This window comes from Prosopis cineraria, unplaced genomic scaffold (assembly GCF_029017545.1).
Source record: "Prosopis cineraria cultivar Desert tree isolate PC_DT_omini unplaced genomic scaffold, ASM2901754v1 PC2, whole genome shotgun sequence".
NCBI lineage: Eukaryota > Viridiplantae > Streptophyta > Magnoliopsida > Fabales > Fabaceae > Prosopis > Prosopis cineraria.
The window spans coordinates 40,081,494-40,107,160 of record NW_026555333.1 but is presented as its reverse complement, the minus strand read 5'-3'; the positions used below and the strand labels follow the sequence as shown (position 1 = coordinate 40,107,160).

General features: G+C 30.5%; 2 protein-coding genes across 2 annotated transcripts; both read right to left on the bottom strand.

The window, feature by feature from the left end:
• Nucleotides 1-10,866: 10,866 nt before the first annotated feature.
• Nucleotides 10,867-15,257, bottom strand: LOC129303390 (phenylacetaldehyde reductase-like). The gene is made up of 6 exons (XM_054942678.1): nucleotides 15,131-15,257; nucleotides 14,411-14,589; nucleotides 14,114-14,305; nucleotides 12,113-12,281; nucleotides 11,192-11,378; nucleotides 10,867-11,011 (listed from the first exon to the last, which is right to left on the bottom strand). The coding sequence occupies exons 1-6, from the start codon at nucleotides 15,255-15,257 to the stop codon at nucleotides 10,867-10,869; spliced, it is 999 nt and encodes a 332-aa protein (XP_054798653.1).
• A 3,223-nt stretch (nucleotides 15,258-18,480) lies between these two features.
• Nucleotides 18,481-25,384, bottom strand: LOC129303389 (phenylacetaldehyde reductase-like). Its single transcript, XM_054942677.1, has 6 exons — nucleotides 25,142-25,384; nucleotides 22,923-23,092; nucleotides 22,045-22,236; nucleotides 21,153-21,321; nucleotides 20,370-20,556; nucleotides 18,481-18,835 (listed from the first exon to the last, which is right to left on the bottom strand). The coding sequence occupies exons 1-6, from the start codon at nucleotides 25,266-25,268 to the stop codon at nucleotides 18,691-18,693; spliced, it is 990 nt and encodes a 329-aa protein (XP_054798652.1). The 5' UTR covers nucleotides 25,269-25,384; the 3' UTR covers nucleotides 18,481-18,690.
• Nucleotides 25,385-25,667: the final 283 nt, after the last annotated feature.

Below are 25,667 nucleotides of genomic sequence, written 5' to 3'. Positions count from 1 at the left end.
ATAAATCAGATTTAATAAAATTTGAAACTACAATGCAAGACTAAAAGCTTTTATTTAAAACGATAAAAATGTCTTTCACTTTTTTATATGATATTAGTAAATCAAATGATGAAGTTAATAAGTATTGTTGTAAAATTAGTAAGTAAAATTATATAATTAATAAATAATGCAGTTTAGTTGAAGAAATCATGTATTTAATAAATAAAATTAAATAATTAATAAATCTTGTTGAGAAATTAACAAGTAAAATTATGTAATTAATAAATAATATCATTCAATTGAAAGAGTTACAAATTTAAAAAGTAAAGTTAAATAATTAATTAACAAGTTATATTGAGAAATTAATAAATAAAGTTATAGTTAGTTGAAGAGCATTTTAGTCATTTAAAAAAAAAATTATCTCAATTTAGTCCTTTAATCATGCAATGTAAACATCCTTAGTTCTTAAATGAAATTCTCCCAAAATATATCTTCCACTCTTAATTTTTTTTTTTAAATTAACTCTAACTTAATCTTTTCCCAGCGCCTACGCATATATACACACATATCAATGTTAAGTGACCAAAATTTGCTCAAGTCTATTACAAAACTTTTGAAAACAATTTATAAAGAACCGTTATGCAAAAGTCTTATTGGTCGAAAATCCTTAAACGAACACAGGTGATCACATTTAGGAATTGAAGTAATGAAAGTACGATTCAGCTACTTCAATATGAAACCACTATGAAACATATGTTTGATCATATTAATGATATCATGCCTCAAAAAATCCCAAGATAGATGAATAAAACAAGCATGATACCTATCAAGACCATTTGCACCATCAGCCTTGATCTGAAACAGAGCAAACTCAATTTCACTATCTGTTACTGGCATAATTAGCAATTGATGATGATAATCAGAGAGGGTTGGTAAATTAATTTGGTTAAGCGTTTCCTTCATTTTGGCTAAATCAATGTGCTGATTGAATTCAAAGAACCCAGAAAAATAACTGATCACTTGTTCATGGATATCATCCTGATTTCTAATCCAACAACCTTGAGCATCTTGAATTTGTAATAGCTGCCTAATTAATCCTTCGTTTATTCACCACAGCATGGAAATATGAAGTGTTACGATCTCCTTCAATTTGCCACTGAAGTTTGGATTTCTAAGCCCATAAACTTTCCTCACAATCAAACCAAAATCCCAATTGACCTCTTATTCTCTGTGGGTCAACTGTACCCAAATGTGAATCCTTTTGCTGTTGTTGCAAGTTGGCTGAGGCATTTTCAAGGTTGGAGATGTTAAAACCAATATGTCCAACAGTTTTCTTATTCCAGGTCCTCAAAATGGAACACAAAGTTTTTAAGCTTGAATGCAATCCTATATGTCTAAGATCTGGAAACAACCTTGTTCCATTCATTTCACACCAAAGCTTCACACTCAGGAAATTTAAACCTAAAATTTTCAAAACGAAAAATCTTGGGACCTAAAGCAAAACATACAGTTTGGAAATAGGCATACGGTCAGAGGTAGCCAAAGGTAAAATGTAAAGGGAAGAATGCAGCAAACATTGAATCTAGGAATTGGTACACAAAAGCCTTGTCAAGTCGTTCAGAAACCAAATTATCCCCTTGACGATTATTAGATCATGTGAACCATCCTCCTTGTGGTCTAATATCATTGAAACCACAATGATCAAAAACCTCCTCAAACACAGAAATACCAACCAAAGAAGAGCAAGCACTTCTCTTATCTGTGCCACTACCAATCTGATTGGACAAATGAGCATGTGTAATTTGCAGCCAATCCCACAAAATATATCTGTACTGAACACTAGGGAAACCATACACAAAAGTCGCATAGCATTCAACATTGTTAGTATTAGTAAACTTAATATGCATCCAGTTAGGGGAATAGTCCAACAACAAAATATTTGACATGTTACAAACACCCAAAAACTAACAAACCAGCCAGTTAGCAAGTTTGTTAACTTGGCCTAATGTGGTCAACCCGGAGTGACCCGATCAACTCAAGTGTAACCCACTAATTTGGCTGGGTTATAATAATAATAATAATAATAAAAAGATGAAACCTCATGCGCACGGAGAAAGAGAGGGTGAAGATGAGGAAGGTGAAAGATGTCATGAAAAGAAATTAAGAAAAGAAGACATTTTATACTAAACCACCCCTTAGATATACATTGTCATTTACAAAATTGTCAGATCTACAATGAAGTCATGAGAGGAGCTGAAAATCAAACAAAATATTGCAGTTTAGGCCAGGAGATGCACAACAAAGAAAAGAAGAGGAAAGAAGATGATTAAATGAAACTAGGGTTTTGTTCGTTTTTGGGTATTAGACAATGGCAAAGTAATAAGAGTCTTTTCTCTCTCTCCACTTTTTGGCATCAATTTTACAATTTTTATATTATTACATTTAGAAAGACAAAACAAGAAAGACAAGATTTGAAATGGAGGGTGTCACACCTTGAAAATAGACAGTAATTGGCACGAAATGTGAACTATATCACACTATTCCCTAAACCTTAAAGTGAGAAATCTTTTTATTTCTAAGACATAATTGAATTTATATCAAAATTATAATATACTTAATAATATATTTTATAATAAAAGTTTCAATATTTGTGTAGAAATATTGGCAAAACTTTCCTTGTAAATAAGATCTTCTAAAAATTATATACACAATGTTTTTCACAAAATATAGTATTAATTAGGAGCTCAGCTCCTTCTAACAAGCAAATAGCATATATATATATATATATATATATATCATAGAAACCCTAACTACAGCTTATGTGGAGTATCTAGCCATACTTTAAAAATAAGATGTGTCAGTTTATATTTTTATATCAAAGGAGATAATACTAGACAAAATTCCACCTAATACAACTATATGCCTCTTAGAATTCAACAAGAAAATCAGCATTAGCTAATGAATTTGAGACAAAAAAATAATTTTTTCAGTGAATAACATCTTAACAATAAATAATTGAATATGAATGAAAGAAAAGTTTAAAATAATTATGTATGCTAAAGATATAACAATTTTCACAACAAATATTTAATAAAGTTTGGCATAAAAAGGGCTCTATATAATTTTAAATAAAATCTTGAACCACTAATTACCATATTAAATATTATTATAACTTGATCTTAAGAAAGCAAATAACCGCAACAAATAACTTTAAATTTATCACTAATCAAAACCAATGGAATATAGAACTATCAAATAATCAACACCCATATTTATAGGAACTTATCAAAACAGTTAACAAATATGAATATACAATCTATAGGAGTAACACTAACCAAATGTAGCCTAAGTTATAAAATAAATGTGAACACATAATCCACAAAGGCTATACTAATCAAACGTGACTCAAAACCATAAAATTGAACATAGATGTCATACCCACAAATAACAAATGTGAAAACAGAGCTCACAAAAATTAAACTAGCTAATCATTGACCATGACATGCTAAGAGCTAACGGAATTATCATTAGCAACCAATGTCCTGTATAAAGTCTTTTTTAAATTCAATTTCAAACATGCGAGAAAATAATTACTATTAAATAAAATTTTTATTTTCAATGTCAAACTCGCATGAATCATTTTCTGTATCAATCCAATGTTTGCTAGAATGAAATTTCATGATTAAAGTCCAAATTTATATTTATTGATTAACTAAAATTTTCAAATCTAGTAAAAATATTTTCATGAAATAAAGTAATTTAATTAACAAAATATCCAACAATCACATTATTGTTATTAAAATGATTTACATAAAAATGCAATAATTTAGTAAATAAAATTTTATTAAAAAATTAGTTAAGACACTATCCACTTAAAAGAAATTCCCAAAATTCAAATTTCATATTTCAATTTTAATCAAATTTCTCCTCTTCCAGACACCTATAAATCATATTAAAATTTTATTAAACTTTCAACTAGTACAATTTCCTTTTCAACATCATTCCCAACAATAATAAAGTATAATAAATTTTAAACTTTTTTTTGGGTGGAAATAGAGCAGAGGGTCCTAATCCCTTACATCATAAGATAAACACTCAAAAATAAACTCAGGGGGGTCTGAGAAAAATACTACCCCATCTCTTCGATCTATGGCCTCCTTCGCTAGTCTGTCTGCAGCTGTATTAGCCTCCCGACTACACCATTTCACTCCAGCACACCATTCCCATGATAACATGCTTTTAATTTCAAGGGTTAAGTCATGATCCAGACGTAGATCTAAATTAACCCCCTTCAAAGCCTCGATTGCCTCTGTACAATCAAATTCAACCTCCACTGATCTCCATCCTATATCCCAAGCTCTCTTAAGTGCCCAACAGATTGCCCACAACTCAGCTTGCATACTACCCCTATGCCTAATGTGATATTTAAATCCACCAAGGACTTGTCCGTATGGTCATGAGAAATACCTCCACATCCTGCAACTTCTCCACCAACACTACATGCTTTATCCACATTATATTTTATGACTCTAATATCTGGTGCACTCCATCTAGTACTGTCGTGATGCAAATTTTCAGCAAGTAAACTCAGGTTAAACCACTTTACCATTGCTTGATTCTGTGCAAGAATGTTATATATCCCCTTCTCTTTATGTTCAAACACTCTTGAGTTTCTACTTAGCCATAATTGTCTATAAAGGGATCGCGAACCATACAGTCCAACTCATACCTTTTACAATGCTTCTCTGGGAAAGATTCCAAGTAATCCATTCGACGTGATCATCTCGAGAGATGAAATTATCTCGCAACTCCAATGGCATAATTCTTTCCCAGTATTTTTTCACCACCGAACAATCTCGTAGGCTATAAAGAGTGTCTTCGCTACAATTAGCACATCGATCACATGCATCAGATGATTGGAGACCCCTAGCTTTTTGAAGATGATTTCTCATTGTTCTCCCTCTAATGCACAACCATAAGAATGTTTTGTTATGTTGAGGAATAGGAGCCTTCCACACTTTCCTCCATAATAGCCTCCGAGAGGTTTCATTTCTTGGGCACAGGTTGAGGTAAGCTAATTTTGTACTGAACAACCCATTCGTTGACCACTTCCATCTTGGTTCATCATCTGCATCTCTACAACACACATTAATCATGGCATTGAAAATATTAGCAGGGAGATATTCTTTAAATTTCTCCTACAGCCATCCACCAAACGTTGAGATATACTAGGCTACCTTGTCCTCCCATAAAACCTCACTGGTATAATAACAGAGACGTTCATGATGGGGAAGCCAACTATCCATCCAGAATCTAATAGATAAACCATGCCCCACTTGCCACGCCACCCTTTTCAAAATCGCTTCCCATGTTTCCTTAATGCCACGCCATGCAATAGACCCATTCTTTCGACCTCCAACCTTAGGAATAATATCATTGCCATAACAATATTTTTTCCTTATAAGCTTGACCCATAAAGCATCTCTTCTATTAATCAATCCCCATCCCAGCTTTATCATCAAAGCTCTATTCTAATGTTGAGCCTTCCTCATGCCCAGTCTACCATCCTCCTTATGTTGACAAACATCTTCGCAAGCCACTAAGTGCATCTTTTTATGGGAATCTATCTCTTCCCAAATGAATTGTCAACATCACTTATTAATCTCATTGCATATATGAATAGGCAAAGGTGTTGACTGCATCGTGTAGTTGGGAATAGAGGCTATCATCGAAGATACAAGAGTGTGTCTAGCTGCCATAGACAACATATTCGCCTTCCAGGAAGACAATCTACTATCTATTTTATTCAGCACATATTGGTCTGTATCTTTTGACACCCGTTTATGATGTAACGGGATCCCCAAGTATTTGCCAAGATCATTCGTAGCATTAAATTCCATAAACTCACTAATGTTCTTCGCTTAAGCACTACTCATTGGAAGAGAAAAAATTCTGGATTTAGTAGTATTCACTTTTTCACCAGATATATAGCAAAAATCATCTAAACAGGCTTTTATCATAACTGCTTGATCCATTGTGGCTTCTGCAAATAGAAGCAAATCATTTGTAAAGAAAAGGTAAGACACTAGCACACCATGCCTCTTCAGTTAAAAGAGCATCTAATTCTCGTTCTCCACTTCATGTTGTATCATATGGCCTAATTTCTCTATACCTAAGACGAACAAGTACGAACAAAGGAGGTCGTCTTACCTAATCCTTCTAGTAGACATACATTCCCAAACTAGAGCCACAAACTTGGACAGAATATTTAATTCCTCCAAGCATTTAACCACAAAATCCTAGTGCACTCTATCATAAGCTTTTTCTAGATCAATTTTTAAAGCCATGAACCTATGCTTTCTTTTGCATTTCCTAAAAGAATGGATAATCTCTTGAGCAATAATGACATTATCAATACTCTATCTAACTGGTACAAAAATGCACTGATTAGGCACCACAACTATAGGCATAATCTCCTTCAATCTGGTAGCAAGTGATTTTATGACAATCTTATACACTACATTGCACAGACTAATCGCTTTGAAATCCTTTATAATCTCAGGGTTGTCAATTTTTGGTATGAGCACAGTATTAGTTTCATTGATTTCCTTTACCAAGATTAGGTTTTGGAAAATTTGCTGAACAAGCTTAACTATAGAAGGGCCTACATCCCATTGGTCTTAGTAGAACAAAGGATTTAATCCATCTAGACCTGGAGCTTTCAAAGAGCCTATAGCGAACAACGCATCCTTCACTTCTTGTATAGAAATATCCTTTCCCAACATTTCCAAGCTGGATTAAGAAATACTAAGAAACCCTCTACCAACCAAAATATCATTTTGATTAGTACTCTCTTCAGTATACAACCTTATAAAATAATCAGTACCCATCCTTCTGATAGTTTCACAATCATAAAATCCACTCCCCATCATCACCTTTAAGAGCTTTAACTTGCTTCTTTCGCTTACGACATTTAGTCATAGTGTGAAAGTATCTAGTATTTTTATCCCCTTATGAATACCAATTGCATCTAGATCTTTGCGGCCACATCAACTCCTCCTGAACCAGTATACTCTCCAACTTATTCCATAAAACAACTCGTTCCTCTTCTAACGTGGATGAATTTATCGGGTGGCTCATCTTATGATATAGTAAGTCAGCTTTCTGTTTGTTAAGATCCCTGAACACATTTTTATTCTAATCCAAAACATTAGAAACAAATCTTTGCACATTCATATTCCAGTCCTGAGACACACACACCAAGAGCTTTCTACAAGACTTTTGAATCCATCATGAGTGACCCACAGTGCAAAGAACTGAAAATCCCTTTGCTTCCTTTTATCAACCATGACACTGGACAAATTCAAAAGAATAGGGCAATAATTCAACTTCACCTTAGGTAAGTGCACTACAAATGCATCTAGAAAATGTTCAAACCATCCTGCATTAACGAGTACCTTGTCTAGTCTGCTCCTAGCTCTACCATTACTCCAAGTAAACTTAGATCCTTGGAATCCCAAGTCAATGACCCTTGTTTCAAAAACCCACTCCTTGAAAAGGCGATCAGGTTTGACCGGGTTTGAAATTACAGAAAACCTCTCATCCTCCTTCAAAGTAGCATTAAAGTCTCCCCCAATACACCATTTACACACACCCTTATCCTCTATCATATGAAGACTTTGCCATAAAGAACGTCTTCTAGCATAACAAGGATGGCCATAAATGATTGAAAGATCCCATTCATTACTAGTTCCCGCATTAAAACATCCATGAAGAACTTGTTCATATTTTCCTTTGACCTAAAACTTTGTATCCTCCCCCCAAAAACACCATATACTGCCACCATACGCAGCCGCTTCAACGTACTCAAAGTTCATCAGCCCCACCCTCCTTGCAAGAGTTTGAGCTTTAGAACTATCATGCCTTGTTTTCAAAAGAGCTAAAAACTCAAATTTATACCTCTTACATAACTCTGATAGTAGACTTAGGAAGCTTCTACTACCAACACCACGTACATTCCAAAAGAGAATATTATTTTTGTAACCAGTATCCATAAAAATAATAGTTAAAAAAAGAGAGCACTAGCACTATCAAACATGCAGAACTGGCCTGCCTTCCTTGTCCTCCATATCAATCATCACCTCTTCATTTTGGCCATTTGATAATGGATTTGATCGGATAAAAAATCATTATTGTAGTCTGAACCAGGATCTAGAGGGTTATCATCTACCTTCATATCATCTTTGACTACTTCCTCCTCGACTTCGTCCGTGCTATGCTCAGAATCGAAATTCACCAGGTCCATTTGATCCTCCTCTTGCACTAAATTGCTCTTGCTGTTTTGTGTTATTGGTGTTGCTTTCCGTCTATCCAAGCCCAATCTCGTTCTGGCCCTATTCAAAATTTCCATGCGAGTAGTGTTGGGCTCATGCTGTTTAGGACCAATTGACACGTGCGTCATCAACTTCTCGTTCTGACTTCCTTTTTTGGGCCTAATTTGCTTCCTCTCTAACTGCCCTTTATTATGCTCATTTAATTTGATATCTCCTACCACGTCATTCCTCATACTGTTAATATCCCTTAACTGCATGATCTGCTCCACTTTCCTCGAATTATCCACCGTATCAGCTCGCTTAATCTCTAACGGCGAATAGCGAGATCTTCGAACGTCAAGATTCGATCTTCCCCCTGATTCACGCCTATTCTCCATCGCTGGTCCTTCCAGTCTACCACCACGTCGGAATCTCCTGCTCCTTTGAACCAGCATCCAATCATCATACTGGACTTCTGAATCAGCAGCCAAAGACGAGTTTGACTCATCGTGTACAACCGAGCTACAGTTCTGGGCTGTCTCATTCATCATTCCTTAAGCTTTATACACTGTATCAGCTTTCTGTTTCATTTTTTCTGGGCAATGGTCTACATCGTGACCATATTTACCACAACTGAAGCATATTAAATGAATGCCCTCATACTGAACTTTCTTCTCTTTCCCATTCACCAGAATGATAAGGCGTAACGATGAGCCCAGATTGAGTTCCACACAGATTCTCACAAATCTTCCTTTCTTTCTTCGCAACGTTGTCATATCGATCTTCAAAACTCGTCCGACTTGAGATCCCAACACGTATAATATCCCCTTGTCATAATAGTCAAGAGGCAAACCAGCTATCCGAATCCATGCAGCAATTTTTATTATCTTCTCTTCTTCTGGTTCAAAGTCTTCCTTCCATGGCTGCACCGCAAGATAATGATCAAAAAGCAACTATGACCACCAGTTAAAACTAGTTCATAATCATCAGGACACTCAAACTGCACCACAAAGAACCCCAATCCTACATCGATGACAGTAACATCGCCTTTTCTTCCCCACATTTCAGGAAGCTTTCTCTCCATATACTCAGAGCTAATCATACGTCCCAGCAAGTTAACTATCAAAGACCTCTCCTACCTTTTTGCCAGCCTTTCTTTTTCCAGAGGCCGAATGATCACATTCGGGCCACGTGAAGTCATCTTCACTGATATCCTGGATTTCCATCTCTCATTACTCCACCAATCTTCTTCTTCATAAATATCATCGGTGCCAATCTTGCATGCCTGTTTATAGGATTTCCCAGTTTTTGTAGCACTGGAGCCAATCTCTGATGCCTTCCCTATCTTCCTGGCTTCATTGTTCACTCTGAGATCCCCCTCGTCAGTCATCCAGTTCTCCTCTCTAGGGACGAGCGTCTGGTGATTAGAGAAAACACCGTCGCCTACACAATACTTTTTCCTACTCCGATCAAGAGCATCTCTTTCTTTCAGCGTTAGCGCCAGAGGTTCTCATTCGCTCGCTTTCTCACTCATCGACGTTTAACCTAAAACCTTAAAAATTTCATATAATAAATTTGAAACTTTAAAACTAAAGCTTTACACTTTAAAAACTCCTCATTAGTATTTTATTAAAACACCAATTACACATTATTTCCAAACCACTCACAAAAATTTTTTAGCATTCAATTTTTCATCAACAAACCATCTGTCTCTAAAAATTCAAATAATCCTAAAATTTCTTAGCCACTTAAAAAATAATTGGTGAGACTCACTTAAATATTTTATAATAAAAATATTAAAAAAATTTAAAATGGGCCCCATTAATAGAAAAAATAAACGGAGAAAACAGCAAAATAATAGATTTAAAAATCTTAACGGTTGATGGATAAAATTAATTTTAAGTTGAGTTTAAGGTTATTTGTGACCTTTTATGTATACTTCAAGGATAAAATTGACCCTTAACCCATTAAAAAAATATTATAGGGCCCACAAGCAATATTTTATAATAAAAAATATTAAAAAATTCATATGCAAGACCCACATAACGGTAAGTTAATGCCAGAATAACAGAGCAATGATTTTTTAAAGTTGAGGGATATAAATGATCTATAGTTAAATTTATGGTCATTTGTGACCCTTTGTATATACTTCAAGGTTATTTTTAACCCTTACCCTTAGATTTAATATTAAAATTTTTATATTTTCTATAAATTTTTTATTTTAATTATATAATATTAAAATATCTAAAAAAATAAATTTAAAATGAGCGGTAGAAATCAATTGAAGATGAAATGAAGGGTTCAGTTCTGGCAAAAGCCTAATGAGCACCCACGCTGGTCATTGTGATGAGCAAGGAATGCAAATGCATTACTAAAAAAAAAAAAGAAAAAGGAATGTGAACACATATTTGATGCAATATAACAATAATGTCCTCTAAAGCATGCACGCTTTAAATTATTACAATAGAGATTGAGTTTATGAAACCAAAGACAACAAACTTAATTTAAGACATATGATCATTAAGGTAATCAATATTTATCCAACAAAGATAACTGGACTCAACTTGATCACAGTTCAGAATTCAATAAATTTCTTTTCTTTAAGGCTTTCCACTATCTCTTTGAGGCTCACTTCAAGTGGAATGAACTCAATTCCCAATGTCTTTGCCTTTTCTTTTGAAATCTGATATATTGGCATCAATAGTTTGTCATCTGCACACCTAATTTAAGTTTATAGAGAAATTAAGAAATAAAATTGGCAATTATTTCATCATTTAAAAAAACACTTGAACTTCATATAGATATATGGCTAGATTTAAACAGGCGAGTGATCAAATTAAATATGAATGTGATTCACAAAAATAGAGAAAATGTGTTAATAGAAACAAATAATTGAATACTTTTCAGGAAGTTGCAAAGTTGGATATAACTCATGTAAAATCTTCACAACATCTGAATAGTATGCAACTCTCTCAGCCAGACAATATCTTCCACTAGCAGAAGGAATTTCAAATGCTTGAATATGGGCATTTGCAGCATCTTTCACATTGATCCATCCAAAAGTACTATTTGGAAATGTCTTTGCACCTACATACATCACGCCAGGAGAGAAAAAGTCATGATTATAGTATTAATTATTTTTTAAAATGTTTAAAATTCAAAAAATTATTATTTTTAATTATTACACCCTCCATTTATTTAAAGATTATAACATATAGACAAGATTTGAGTTAAACAAATTTTTTAGGGTGATAAGCAGACCTTTTGAGAAAAATTGAAAATTTTCTTTTAAGAGAGAGAGAGAGAGAGAGAGAGAGAGAGAGAGAGAGCAATTGAAACTCTTTTAGGAGGGCAATTCAAATATTTATAGTTATTATGCGTAATTTTTTCTAGTCTTGTGGAGACAATATAATTGTCCTCATAAGTCATTTTTCTCTGTACCATTTCAAATAAGGGGCAATGTTATATCAAATTCTAAGTTTTAATATATATATATATATATATATATATAAAGTACTTTATAAAATTCTAAGAGTAATTAATAACCTTTTACCTAAACTTTCCCTAGAAGCATGTCAACATTACTGACCTTTCTATCAACAAATAACAAATAAGTAATGATCGGTGATATTAGAGTATAGTCGGAAAAAAAAAAATCTAACTAAATAATTTTTTTTATTGTTTTATTTGAGTTAAAAATGACTTATATTGGAAATGGAAGCAATAACCCATCATCATCACTCTAACACTCTCTTAAGTGCAGTAGGTAAATAGATTAAAATCAAATTAAATTGATTGCAAAAAAAAAAGATTAAAATTACCATTTAACAGAATTAAAATTAAATTAGCAGTTGCTTGAAGCGTTGGCTGCAAGAAAGGCCCAACCACAGCAGCCGGATTGATAGTAACAAGGTCAATGTTGTTCTCTTTTGCAAATGTCCAAGCTGCTTCTTCTGCCAAAGTTTTGGAAAGTACATATCCTGACCATTCCTGAAAAGAACAAAATTTTAATAAGGAAATTTAAGAAAGTGGAGAAAAGTCCTACGTTTTTCAAGACACCACGATAGATTAAAAAAAAGTGAAAAAAAATTGAAAGAGAAAATTGTGAATGCCAAAATCATTTTAATTACTTATTGGACTAGATTTGTAAATTATAAAATTAAAATTGCAAAAAAAAAAGCCTTGTTGCATTTTGCTGCTTGAAGAAAGATGGTAAAGAAAAAGTTACAAATGTTTAAACCACTTTAATTATTTACTGAACCAAAGTTATGAATTTCAAAATTAAAGTTGTGAATAAAAAAACTTTATTCCACTTTGCTAATTGAAGAAAAATGATAAAAAAAGGTTGTAAATGTCTAAATCACTTTAATCATTTATTCAATTAGAATTGTGAATGTTAAAATTGAAATGGTGAACGAAAAAAAAAAAATTTTGTTGCACATTTTTAAATTAGGGAGTATTTTTTTTGTTCTTTCATCAAAAACTTTAATAATAATTAGGTTTATTAGGACATTGAAGGCATTGTCACTTTTCTTAGGAGCAAATTGTTATTTTTTTATTTTAGAGGGATTTATTTATTATTTTTTTCAATTATAAAAGAATATCATTTTTATACAATTTCGCTGTTCAGAATTATAAAACACTTTTAACCAAATCACTACATTCTCAAAGTTTCAATGAGTTGGTTAATTTTTTTTAATTACACTCTTTACATGTTTACTGTTATTTAATAGATTTTTTTTAATGATAAAACATTATTAATTACATCTTTAAAAATTATAAATTTCTTATATTTTTTAACATAATATTAAAAAAAGTCCTGTAATACTAAAGGAATGGAGTATAGTTAACAAATTACTCCATTCGTTTCAAAATATTTGTCTTTCTAGAAGAAAGAATCATTTCATGTTATTTACTCTCTCAATTTAAAAATATAAGACATTTTTAATTAAATCTCACCCCCAATAAAATAGTTATTTACTTTCCAACTAATCTTATTTTTTCATATTTATCCCTATTAAACACCCTATAATAAATATAAAGTCATTATCAATAGGGACATTTTTTAAAAAAAATAACAATTACACCTCAAAATATTAAAAATGTCTTATATTTTTAACATCCAACTCTTTCAAAAATGCCTTACATTTTTGAGAATGGAGAGAGTATGATTTTGCACTTTTGAAATATTCTATCTACTATCCCAATTTATAAAACATTTTTAAGGAGATTTGATATTTTAAAATATAAGTTACTTTGATAAAAATAAGATTTTTTCAATTATACTTATTCCATTATTACCATCTCTCCTTATTATACCCTATCTCTCTCTATTTAATGTTAGTGTTATATTAAATAAAAAGTATTTTTAAAAGTTTATATTTAAATTTAAAAAAATAAAATTGTAAAATTTTTTAAATAAATTTTATTTGTATGCATAATTTTGTCAAAAAAATATTTTATAAATTAGAACCAAAAAAGTACTATTTAATGATACTTTTCCTATTTTATCAGCAAAATTAAAGTACTCCCTCTAGTTCCTATTAGAGGGTACTCAAAATAAGCAATTTAATGGGATATTAAATATATTTTTCAAATATTACTCTCATTTAAATTTATTAATTAGGAGAAAGAATGTATTGTAACTTTATAAATTTTCATTTAAATAGAGATAAGATTAAAAATTTATTCTAATTTTAAACAAAATTAATGAGTTACCAACCCCTCATTAGTGCCAATAAGATAGTTGGTAATTGGAATTCTTAATTTATGTGCAATAAATTAGGGGCAAATATGATGACATACATCAGATTTTCACATACCTCATTTTCCTTACAGATATCTGGATCTGAAAACCATGTCTCGTCAACTACAACTCCAGGAGTTCTAGGTCTTGCATTATAGAAAACAGCAGCTACAGAAGACGTCAAAACAACTCGTTTAACCGATGATAATTTTGTGCATGATTTAAGAACATTCATAGTTCCTTTGACTGCTGGATCAATATATGCAGTCTGAAATAATCAAGAGTGCCACATTAGCATCGATCGGATTTGCGCTCTTTAATTTCTTTAAATTTATTATTGTAAATGACGCTTCAGATCAATGATATGAACAACCTGAGGATCGACTTCGACACGAGAAACAGAAAGTACAGGAGATGCAGTGTGGAAAACACCATGACAGCCCTCGACAGCAGAGTCAAAGGAACCTTCTTCCAATAAATTTGCTTTCAGAAGCTTCAATCTCTCCTTTGCTCCTTCCAGCCTCATCAAGTGCTCTGTCTTGCTCCAATCATCTGCACCAGTCACGCTGCAAATAATTTATATTACATGTATATACATAGATTCACACAGTTCTTAAATGATGTATTAACCAAGGTGCTAAGAACTGAATCATTGCAATTTAAGGATTAATAGTCAAAACTGTAATTGAATTATGATTTAGTTATAACTAAAGTATTTTATTAAACTAGTTAAAAAAACTGATAATTATTCATCCTTATAGTTTTATTAGGTTTTATTTTTAGTTTCAGTGATTTGTTTTTAGTTTTTATAATTCTTGTAATTTAATATTATTTGAGACTTAAAAAGTAAAGGTCTTCTAATCTTGCTGAAACTATATTGTTGAAAACACTAGCCAAAAAAAAAACTACAGGGATGAAAAGCAAAACCTCATGGAATTATAGGGATTAATGATTGTGTATTCTTTTATATTTTGAACACAACAATCTCAAAAAACTCACATCGGTCACGAACAGTGCCTGTGACAGTATAATATTACACACACGCACATGGAGTGATGAAGAAGGCAAGTGAAGGATATTTGAAGAAACTAACCTGGATCACGAACTGTGCCCTTCACAGTGTAACCACGAAGAAGAAGAAGCTTGACGAGCCATGAAGCAACAAAACCAGAAGCACCAGTCGCGCACACCACCTTTCCATTTCCTGTATTGCCTTCCATGATCTCTTTCCTTGAGTTTCTGGGCAGCTGAAACTGTTGGAGTATTATTGCTAGGGCAGCTATATTTAGCGGATGAGTAATTTTTTTTTTTTTTGGAGAGACTGAAGCATTTATAATACTGTGATGGGTTTCGAGAGTCACGGTTAGGTAGTAATTAGATATGGGTGCAAGCCACCTTTCCCAATTTGAATTTCATTCATGATTCTATGGAGGCTTAGTTTCTCTTACTAGACCCAATTCTATATTAAAAATTTATTATTTTATTTTAAATTATAAAACACTTTAAAAAAAATTTTCTTTTAAAATAGAAAATACTTTAAATAAATTAATATTTCATTAAATGTACTTATTTTAATATTACTTTTTTTTCTTTATAATTAATTTTCATATTTTTTTAATATATTAAATGATAAATATTTTTGAAATATTTATATTTTTATTTTTAAAAAATAAGGTTGTTAAATATATTTAATAAATTTTATTAGTATATAAGATTTTATTTAAAAAAATTTTATAATTTGAGACGTATGAAGTATTTACTACCAATTATTTAGAATAATAAATTGAAGAATATCAATGAATTAATTGCAATAAATTAAACACAGGATTCTCTATTAATTACAGTAAATTTGTCGACATTCGTTTTCGTAACATTTATTACAAGTACTTGCTACCCTAAAAAAATTCAATGTACTTATTACATTCATGAATTTAGGTATTTGAAGATAATGACGGATAAAAACATTTTACTCTGATCTCATGTCAAAGGCATTTCTAATCACTTCATCAAAATTATAAAAATATGATTAAATTATTAATTTTATTTTAAATAAAATATTGTTTTAATCCCTATTACAGGACCTACACTTTTTAAAAATATCTTTTTGTTTTTAATACAAGACACTTGATAGACATTAATTATATTTTTTAAATATTTTTTATTTAAACTCATTAATTATGAAATAAAATGTAATGTAAATTTTAAAATTTTTTATTTAAATAAGGATAAAATTAAAAGTTTGTTATATTTTTAGATAAAATTAATAACTTAATTCTCTCTCATTAGTTCTGGTGAGGTAATTAGACGGATGGATCACTTTTATACTAACTTATATAATATTATGAGTATTTTTTATTTTTTTTCACTTTAGATTATTGGATACTCCTGATTATTTACTTGATGGATATTTTTATTCCTTTGTTCTATATATTTTTATGAAAATATAAAGTTTTATTGATACATGAACTATTATTAAAAGATACTTATATTTTATAGGGTAGAAGGGAGTACTAAGTTTGTCAAAATTCATTTTCGTAACATTAGTTACAAGTACTTGACCCTGAAAAAAATCAATGTATTTATTACATTCATGCATTTAGGTACGCAGTTGAAAATAATGACGGATAAAAGCATTCCCACTCTAGTCTCCATTACCCCCACCTTGCTACTTCGCAATTTATAAGATAAATTTAGATAAAGTTATATATATATATATTAATAAAATTTATTAGATATATTTTATAATTTTATTTTTTAAAATAAAAATATAAATTTCTCATAATATCCTTTGTTTATAGTACAACCTTAAATCTTGATTTAATATAAGGAGAGAAGAGTTAGGGAGTATGATAATAAAGGATGAATTAATGATAATTAAGTTCTTAATAAATTTTTTTATAAAATAAATTATAAATATCAATTCAAACAATTATAAAGAGGAATCTAAATTGAAAACTAATTGTTATATTTATAATTTAAATATCATATTTATAATTAAAATTTTTAAATTTGCAATTGTTTGAATTGATATTTAGAACTAATTTTTTTAAAAAAAATTTGGGAACCTAACCATCATTAATTTTTTTTTTAGACTTAACTGTTATTCTTCTAGAGTTATATAGGAAAAGTACATTTAATAAAACCTTATTTTTTTAAAATTATTTTATATTTTGGGACACTAAGTCACTTCTAAAATTGTTTTATAATTTGGAATGGAGATAATACAAAGCATCTCTAAATACTTTACTAAAACAAAAAAAATGTGGTTAAATCATTAATTTTGTCTAAAAATAGAATAAACTTTTTATTTAACGTGAATTTAAATAAAATTTTTCATATTTACATTATATTCACTTTCATAGTTAATAACTTTAAATACGGTTAATATTAAAAAAATTAATTATTACATCATCAAATGTCTTATAATGAGAAGGCTAAAGTATAAATTTAATCCTTTAACTTTATACAATATTTTATTTTAGTCCCTTAATTTTATAAAATATCTTTTTAGTCTTTTTACCTAACACTGTTAGTTTTATCCTAACAAATTTTAATATTGAACTTTCAAATGTTGACAAAATATTCTCAAATATTGATATATTAAGTTCAATTTTTTTAAAATAACCATAATTGATATAAAAAATAATCATTTAAAACTAATAATGTTAGGGTTAAAAGACTATAAAAATACTTTATAAAATTTAAAAATTAAATTGAAATCTTATATAAAATTAGAAAACCAAAAGTATACTTTAACCTAATAAAAATCATCCATCTATTTTAAATCCCTATGTCAAGGTCATAAATTTATGATCTTGACATCTAGTCATAATCCACTCTATGATAACGCATTCAAAAAATAAATTCTATCTTTTATATATAAACAAGAATTTGTGTTATTTTTGTTGGGTTAAAATAACTTTTAATTTTTTATGTTTGGAGGTTCTATCGACTCAATCCTTTAATTTCAATTTCTATTATTTTAATCGTTAACATTTGTTTGAACTACATCTGGATCTAGCCTTAACCCCAATCAATCAGAATCAAACTTCAAAAAATTATTAAAATAAAGGGCTTTAGAATTTGAGCCTATATGGGTCAAACAAAGAAAAGACACATAAGCTAGGCTTGCTAATTGCTCGACTCCAAAACCAACATCCTCTTTCTAAATGTTTGAAGCCATGTTTTAGAAAAAGGTTACAAAAAATTTTGTAGCTAAACCTTGCCCCCCATTAGAAAAAGAGGAAGAAAATTTCCTAGAATCATTGCTTACGAGGACATTTTAGCATTTTAGTCTAAAAGTTTTAATACATAATCGATGACTATGGGGTCGCAGTTAAGGCTATGTAACGAGCGAGATGGACAATTAAATGTTTTGAAACAAATAGAGAGTTTTCATATATATATGGAAGAAGGTCATAGCCGCAGCAGCAACAATAGTAATAATAGTTGTAACATCATGTTTTAAATAGAAGTTGCTCACCCAAAAAGAATTCATCACATAACATCAATAATGTCTTCATAGACATAGTTTAGATTATTACAATGAGAAAGAGTTTGTTTTTGAAACTAGATTGGACAACTTAAAACATGATTTTGATATAATCACATTTATCTATAAATATATTCTTACTTAAAATAGGTTATGATTTATTAAAAGTCAACAAATTTCTTTTCTTTAAAGCTTTCCACTATCTCTCTAAGTCCAACTTCAAATGGAATGAACTCAATTCCCAATGTCTTTACCTTTTCTTTGGAAACCTGGAAGGTTGACGCGAAGGGTTTATCATCCGCACATCTGATAAATTAATTGAGAAAGTGAGAAAAGAAATGAGCAAATTAAATACTATCATAAACAAAATCTAGAACTTGATCATAAATATATGGCCAAATATACAGAATTAACAGAACTGATAAGTGAGAGAGATCCAATATGATTTAATTTGAAGGATTATTTATAATCAGTTCATTATCCAAAAATTTAAAGCAATGCTCCCTTTCAGCTTTTGAAAATGGTACAATCTAACTCTCATTATTAACAAAAATTAACTTTAACTATTAGTTGATTAGAAAATAATAGAAAATAACCTAAAAAATTATAGAGAAAGGGCAAAACAAGTAAGATCCAAAAGTTACAGGCACCCAAAAAAATTAGAGAAGAACCAAAAAAATTTCATTATTCTTTTTCTCTAATTTTTTAAGTCTTTTTCTATCATTTTCTTATTAATTAATGGTCAAAGTTAACTTTTGTTAATGGTAGAGGCCAAATTATATGATTTTTAAAAGTTTAAAGGGAATAATGTTACACAAAAAATAAGTGTAAAGTTTCTCACACTTTTAGATCTAACAATAGTTTAGGGACCAATTTGCTCTTTTTTTTCTTATTTTCTTTTCTTTTCTCCATTCAACTCAATTCAAAAACACCAACTTTTCATTTATAGAGGAGCTTCAATGCTACTTCGCCATAAAAGTGTTGTCGTACTGGCCATGGTCTCAATTTCTTATGCTACTCATTTTTTTATGTTTGATTGTATATTTGTTATAAAAAAAATTCTATATCAATATTAATTAATATAAAATAAAAAAAATCTACAACCAGTCAAATAATTTATAAGTTGTGAATAATAATTCATCTATGAGAAATCATGTATAGACCAATATAAAAGAAACAAATCTTTTGAATCGTAAATGATGGCTTGGAGAACTACAAGTACTCACTAATAACTACATTTCTTTACAATTTGCATTCAAAATGCAAATCGGTTTTCATTGGAATCTGGGTTCTGCTGTACCATATTATTTGACCCTCTGAACGAACTAGATTAGAAACTATGTGATCTATACAAACATGCTTTTACCCCTTAAAGGAAATAAATTAATCCAGCTCTTACAACAATATAAAGAAGCTTTATCCCACTAGGTGAATAAGGACTCGAACTCAAGATCTCTAGTTATGTTGATATAATTTCCTTGTCAGTTGAACTAAGATAATCCAACTTTTACAATTGACAACAAATATAATATATCTTGTGTTGCTTAGAACTGTCAGAGGGGAAAAGAATTACTAACAAATGACTGCTCAATCATGCTCAGATTTTTACCAGTAAATTTATTTAGGCTAATGTAAAATGAAAAACCTGCATTAACTGGCTCTACATGCTTGAATAGACAACATCATCTCACATAATTTACTAGGAAATAATTGAAGCAGAGAAATGACGGATAGTGTAATTTTTAACATTATAGGAATTAGAGATCAGCTGTAAAAACATCAGGGAGAAACATCTTAAATATATGAATTTTAAAAAATTATAGAAGTTAATTAAACTTACTTATCTGGAAGCTGTAATTTTGGGTACATATCATGCAAAATCTTCACAATTTCTGCGTAGTGTTTCACTGATTCAACCAAACAATACCTTCCACTCGCTGAAGGAATTTCAAATGCCTGAATATGAGCATTCGCAGTATCTTTCACATGGACACTCGGTAAAGTAAAATTTGGAAATGTTTTTGCGCCTACATCAAGCAAGAAGGAAAGAGTCATGATAAGAATCAACATCATAATTCTTGTCCAGGTTCCAAAACAAGAGTTAAAGTAGACCCTCTACTTTCCATTTTTGCTTGTAAATTAAAATAAGAGTGATTTGATATGTCATTTGAGTTTTCTTGAGAATTGAAATGTTGCAATTCTTTACAAAAATTGTAAGAGGGTACGTCTCGGAATTGTACATCAAAGATTGCATAAAACAATTGAAGATGACCTGCATTAAAGATCAATGTGATCTTCTAGAATATAATATAATGTGACTAAGAAATGGATCAGAAGGAGTATGTATCAACATACTCACTTTGAGGGTACCAAAGGTAATTATTTCTTTCAGACCACAATCTAGAACATCTTCTGTAATCCTTACTTGGTCCAAAATATAAGGCATAGGTAGTTTTTATAATTATTTTTTCAACCATACCCTTATTTTTTTTGTTTATTACTACTCTTTCTAGGAAACAAGGGTTTAATGGAAAAGATGTAAATTTTTTTTTTTTTTTAGAAATCAAGGTTTCAACTTTTTTTTTCTTCCTGAGATCTGATGGAAGTAGTTAAGTAAAATTACCATTAAATAGAATTATAACTGCGATAGAACTTGTGTTAAGAGTAGGTTGCAAGAGAGGCCCAATAACACCACCCGGATTGATAGTAACCATGTCAATGTTGTTCTCTTTTACAAATTTCCAAGCAGCTTCTTCAGCCAAAATCTTGGAAAGTGCATATCCTGACCAGCTCTGAGAGATAAAATATAAACAAACACAAGTACACACCATCACCTTAAGAACATTTCAAGAGAGATGACAGGGTAAAAAGAAAAAGGATATGTTGGATCAACCTTTGCCTCGTGTGATTCTCACCTCACCCTTTCTCTTAATTCACACAAGCATTGTATTCATGAGATGATGAAAGTACTGAACTATGTTTTCAGCGATTTTAGCAACTAACAAGCAATATCTACATCATAATTAATTACAAGTGCATGATCTCAAGACTACCAAATCATATTAGGGGGAAAAAGTACATGGTATTCATGCTAAATAAGGTGGGAGAATGACAATAAAATCTTAAAAGAGAGAATAAATATTGATCCAGACAGTTACAAAAATAAATTTCAATTGCAAATTGATTGTTACTTTTAAAGTATAAACATTTTCTTTGCAATTGAAACTTTAAAATTTGTAACTACTAGAATTAATATTTATAAAATATTTTTTAAAAAATATTGTCATGAAACTAACTTTTATTCACTCTTAATATTTTTTAAAAAGTATTTTTTAAAAAGTATAAACATTCACTCTTTTGAGACTTAATTATCATTCTCACAAATATAATTTTCAACAGACTTAATTTCAATGGGATTCACAACACTCATAGAGGCAATATTTATTAATTACAAGTTGATTACAAAAGTGTTTCAGTGTAAGTTTAATTTGACATAATAGCTCATGTATACATACCTCAGATTCATAACAAAATTCTGGATCCGAAAACCATGTCTCATCAACTATAACTTCAGGAGTCTTAGGCTTTCCACTGTATAAAACTGCAGCCATGGAAGATGTTAGAACAACTCGTTTCACAGATGGCGATTTTGCACATGACTTGAGAACATTGAGAGTTCCCTTGACCGCTGGGTCAACGAGTTCAGTCTAAAATCAAGAAAGCAACTCTTAGAAGAAGCAATTATTTAGTTTGTCAAGCTCTTCACTTTTGTAAGCTTGTAGAAAGATTGTATGTTCATATTATAAGCTTACAAAAATTTACACAACTAAAGTAGGTAACAAAAATCCACACACTACACCTACCACATATCATAATGAACAAAATATTAAGAAGTATGAAAAGATAAAATCCTTAAAGAGCGTATATCACAAAAGTGGATGTAGCATCCATTGAAGAAAATATGGTTCAAAATCATTTAAAATGGTTTGGATATATATAGAGAATGTCGCAAAAGATACCAGTGAGAAGAGTAGAATAAATAGTCTTCGGTCCTATAAAGAAGGCAGGATGATTGAAGAGAGCACTCAAAAGAGTTGTTGAATGAAACCTTTTGGTTAACAATATACCCAAAGACTTAGTTGTTGATGGAGCACAATAACGTCATGCAATCCATATAATTGACCTTGCTTAATTAGTAGGACAAGGTTTGTTGTTATTGATATATGATTATGAAAAATATCATGGACGCATGTTAATAGGTGAAACTATTAATGCTATTAATTTCTATATGGATTTCACAAAAATATGAGAGCATTTAACCCTGAAAAGGATTTATTTACCACTTTGTTTGGATGTATTGCTAATGATGTTTTAGAGTGATATATGTATGAACCTGAGGGTCTTTGACATCAATAGAAACAGGAGATGCAGTATGAAAGACACCCTCACACCCTTCAACAGCATAATCAAAGGAACCTTCTTCCAAGAGATTTGCTCTAATCAGATGCAATCTCTCCTTCGCTCCTTCTAGTTCAAGCAAGTGTTCTATCTTTTTAGGATCAGCTGTGGAAAGTGATAAACCATCAAAAAATTAGTCACAGAAAATTGTATAGAACAAGAGATATATAAAAGACAATGTTTCATGTGAAAGTGACAAGAAGAGATGCTAAGAAATAAAATTTGGGAGAATTTTAGTTAAGGACCATGAAAGAGAGATATTTACCAAATAGGTCCTAAAAAATTTGAAAATTCTCTGAAAGATTTGTGGACTAAATTGAAATAAAATGAGTCGCTGAAAAGATCAAAATACGCTTTTGCAAAAGGAATTAAGAAACAAATGATTGACAACTAATATTGATAAATTAATTAGTAAAGATTGAGAATTAACAACTAATGATTCTATAATTAGGACAAAATGATTAAAGTGGTATGATTATTGACAAATCATGTAATTTACAATTGATATTAGTGAAGTAATAAGTAAAAGTTAGATAATTAATAACTGATATTAGTATGATTATTGACAAGTAAAGTCAGATAATTTATAACTGACATTGGTAAATTAACAAGTCAGGTAATTTTTGGGCAGGTGAATACTCCTTCCAATGTTATATATAAGTTGTTTCTAATTAGCTACCACAAGAACTAATAAAAGGTAATTAAATTATTTATATCATTTGAAAAAGAAAGAAATTTCTCAAATTATCCTTATTTTCTTCCGTACCACAATCTATGACATTATAGACATCTTATTTGATCCAAAATATAGGATATCGAATAATTTTCATAATTTTTTTTTTCCAATTACACTCCTATTTCATTTATTACTCTTTTTTTTAAAAAAAATGATTCATCATTATCAAGGCACTTCTATAAGGTATGAAATGAGAGTATAATTGACAAGATTAAACTTTTTAAAGATATTGGTGTTTGAAGTAACTTCTTTTAGAACATGAAGTAATTACCAATGCTTAATCCAGATGGAATAAATCATTTTTAGAAACATTTTCCTCGCATAGTTATTTTTTAACTTTATTTCTAAAACAATTATGAAAGAATAAAATATAGGATTGAATATTCCTTTACATAAGACACCTTTTATGCAAAGTAATTTCAGAAGATTTAAATATAGGATTGAATATTCCTTTACATGAACTTCCATTTCACTTTGAAATGATATGTGCCATTCGTTTAAATTGATTTTTTAGGTAGTTTTAATATGTATTTGTTAAAATAAAAGTTTATAAAAAATATAAAAAATTTTAATATTAAATTTGGATTGTCTTTGATGCTGATAAGGGTACTCATCACTTCTGACAAGATTTGAACCACTCAAAATTTAAAACTTTTTTGCAACTTTAATTTGGATTGTTTAATTTAATATTAATTTTTTTAATAATTTTTACAAATGAAATATCTAAATATACTATGGATAGTATAGATTGAACAATCCACTATAATATTAAATTAAAATTTTCAATATTTTATAAACTCACTATTTAAATGTATTTAGAACCATCCATATCTAATACTAAAATTTTTATAAATTTTTATCTCAATGAATATAATATTAAAAAATATTCAAAAAATTAATTTAAATAAATAGAAGATATAGTTTCACATGAAATGGAAGGGCAGTATGTGCCAAAAGATGATGAGAATGCGGAACAACTTCAGGGTTAGTTGATAACCCAAGGGATAGGAGGCAGAGATAGGGAAGAGGCCAAGCACCCGCTGCAAGAGCAGAGAGATGCTACTCTTCAAATTTAGCCCTTAGATTCATCTAACTATCACTATAATGCCACGTCACTCAGATCAAACTTCTTCTAAGTTTCTTTCATCTATTCCAAGACCGGTTTAATTTGTTTACCAGATTCCTTACAACGAACCCCTGATTTTGAAAGTTAATTTTTGGGCAAAATCTGCACAAAGTTCCTGAGAAACAAACACTCCTTAAAAGAGCAAAACACAGTTTGAACGATGTGCCATTAATATATATAGCGACATTTAGATCAGTCTAAGGGCTGATATTTGGAGCATTATCTATCTCAGCTTGTTTTTGCCAGGACGATGTGTTTGAGGCCAAAAATGAAATAAAGGAGAAGAACTCACTTGGGTCGCGAACAGTGGCCTTGACAGTGTAACCACGAAGAAGAAGAAGCTTGACGAGCCATGAAGCAACAAACCCAGAAGCACCAGTCACGCACACCGCCTTTCCATTTCCTGTATTGCTTTCCATTTTCTTTCTGTCTTCCTCCTACCTCAAAGGGAAGGTAGATAACTTCTTTTTCTGCTGTGCTACCAAAAGGCACAGCCGTACAGGCAACACCAATGGTTACTGGCTCATACGACATGGGTTATCTATTCTGACATCGGTGGGGCCGGGTGCATTTACTTTTTCGACAATAACTCCAAGCAACACAAAATACTCTAAATTCTTGAGATGTTTAGATGTAATTAATTCTTATGTATATTTACCAAAATACCCTTCTTTGAAAAAAAATTTAAAAAAAAAAACTCCTCCACCCGGGTTTCCTCCCTTAATCCCAATCTCAAATAATTCACCCTCTTCCATTTCCATACCTTCGACGCCACCTTCTCAGGTTTCAGAGAGAGAAAAAAAGAGAGGGATCTATCA

Coding starts and splice junctions, on each gene's coding strand:
- LOC129303390 (XM_054942678.1), bottom strand. CDS start 15,257: ATGGAAGGCAATACAGGAAATGGAAAGGTGGTGTGCGCGACTGGTGCT. Junction 12,282..14,113: donor ATATCTGTAAGGAAAATGAG/GTATGTGAAAAT, acceptor TGTTCTTTTCAG/GAATGGTCAGGATATGTACT. Junction 11,379..12,112: donor AATTTTAATTCTGTTAAATG/GTAATTTTAATC, acceptor TGATGTATGTAG/GTGCAAAGACATTTCCAAAT.
- LOC129303389 (XM_054942677.1), bottom strand. CDS start 25,268: ATGGAAAGCAATACAGGAAATGGAAAGGCGGTGTGCGTGACTGGTGCT. Junction 23,093..25,141: donor GGCCACTGTTCGCGACCCAA/GTGAGTTCTTCT, acceptor CACTTTCCACAG/CTGATCCTAAAAAGATAGAA. Junction 18,836..20,369: donor AAATTACAGCTTCCAGATAA/GTAAGTTTAATT, acceptor TTAATTTATCAG/ATGTGCGGATGATAAACCCT.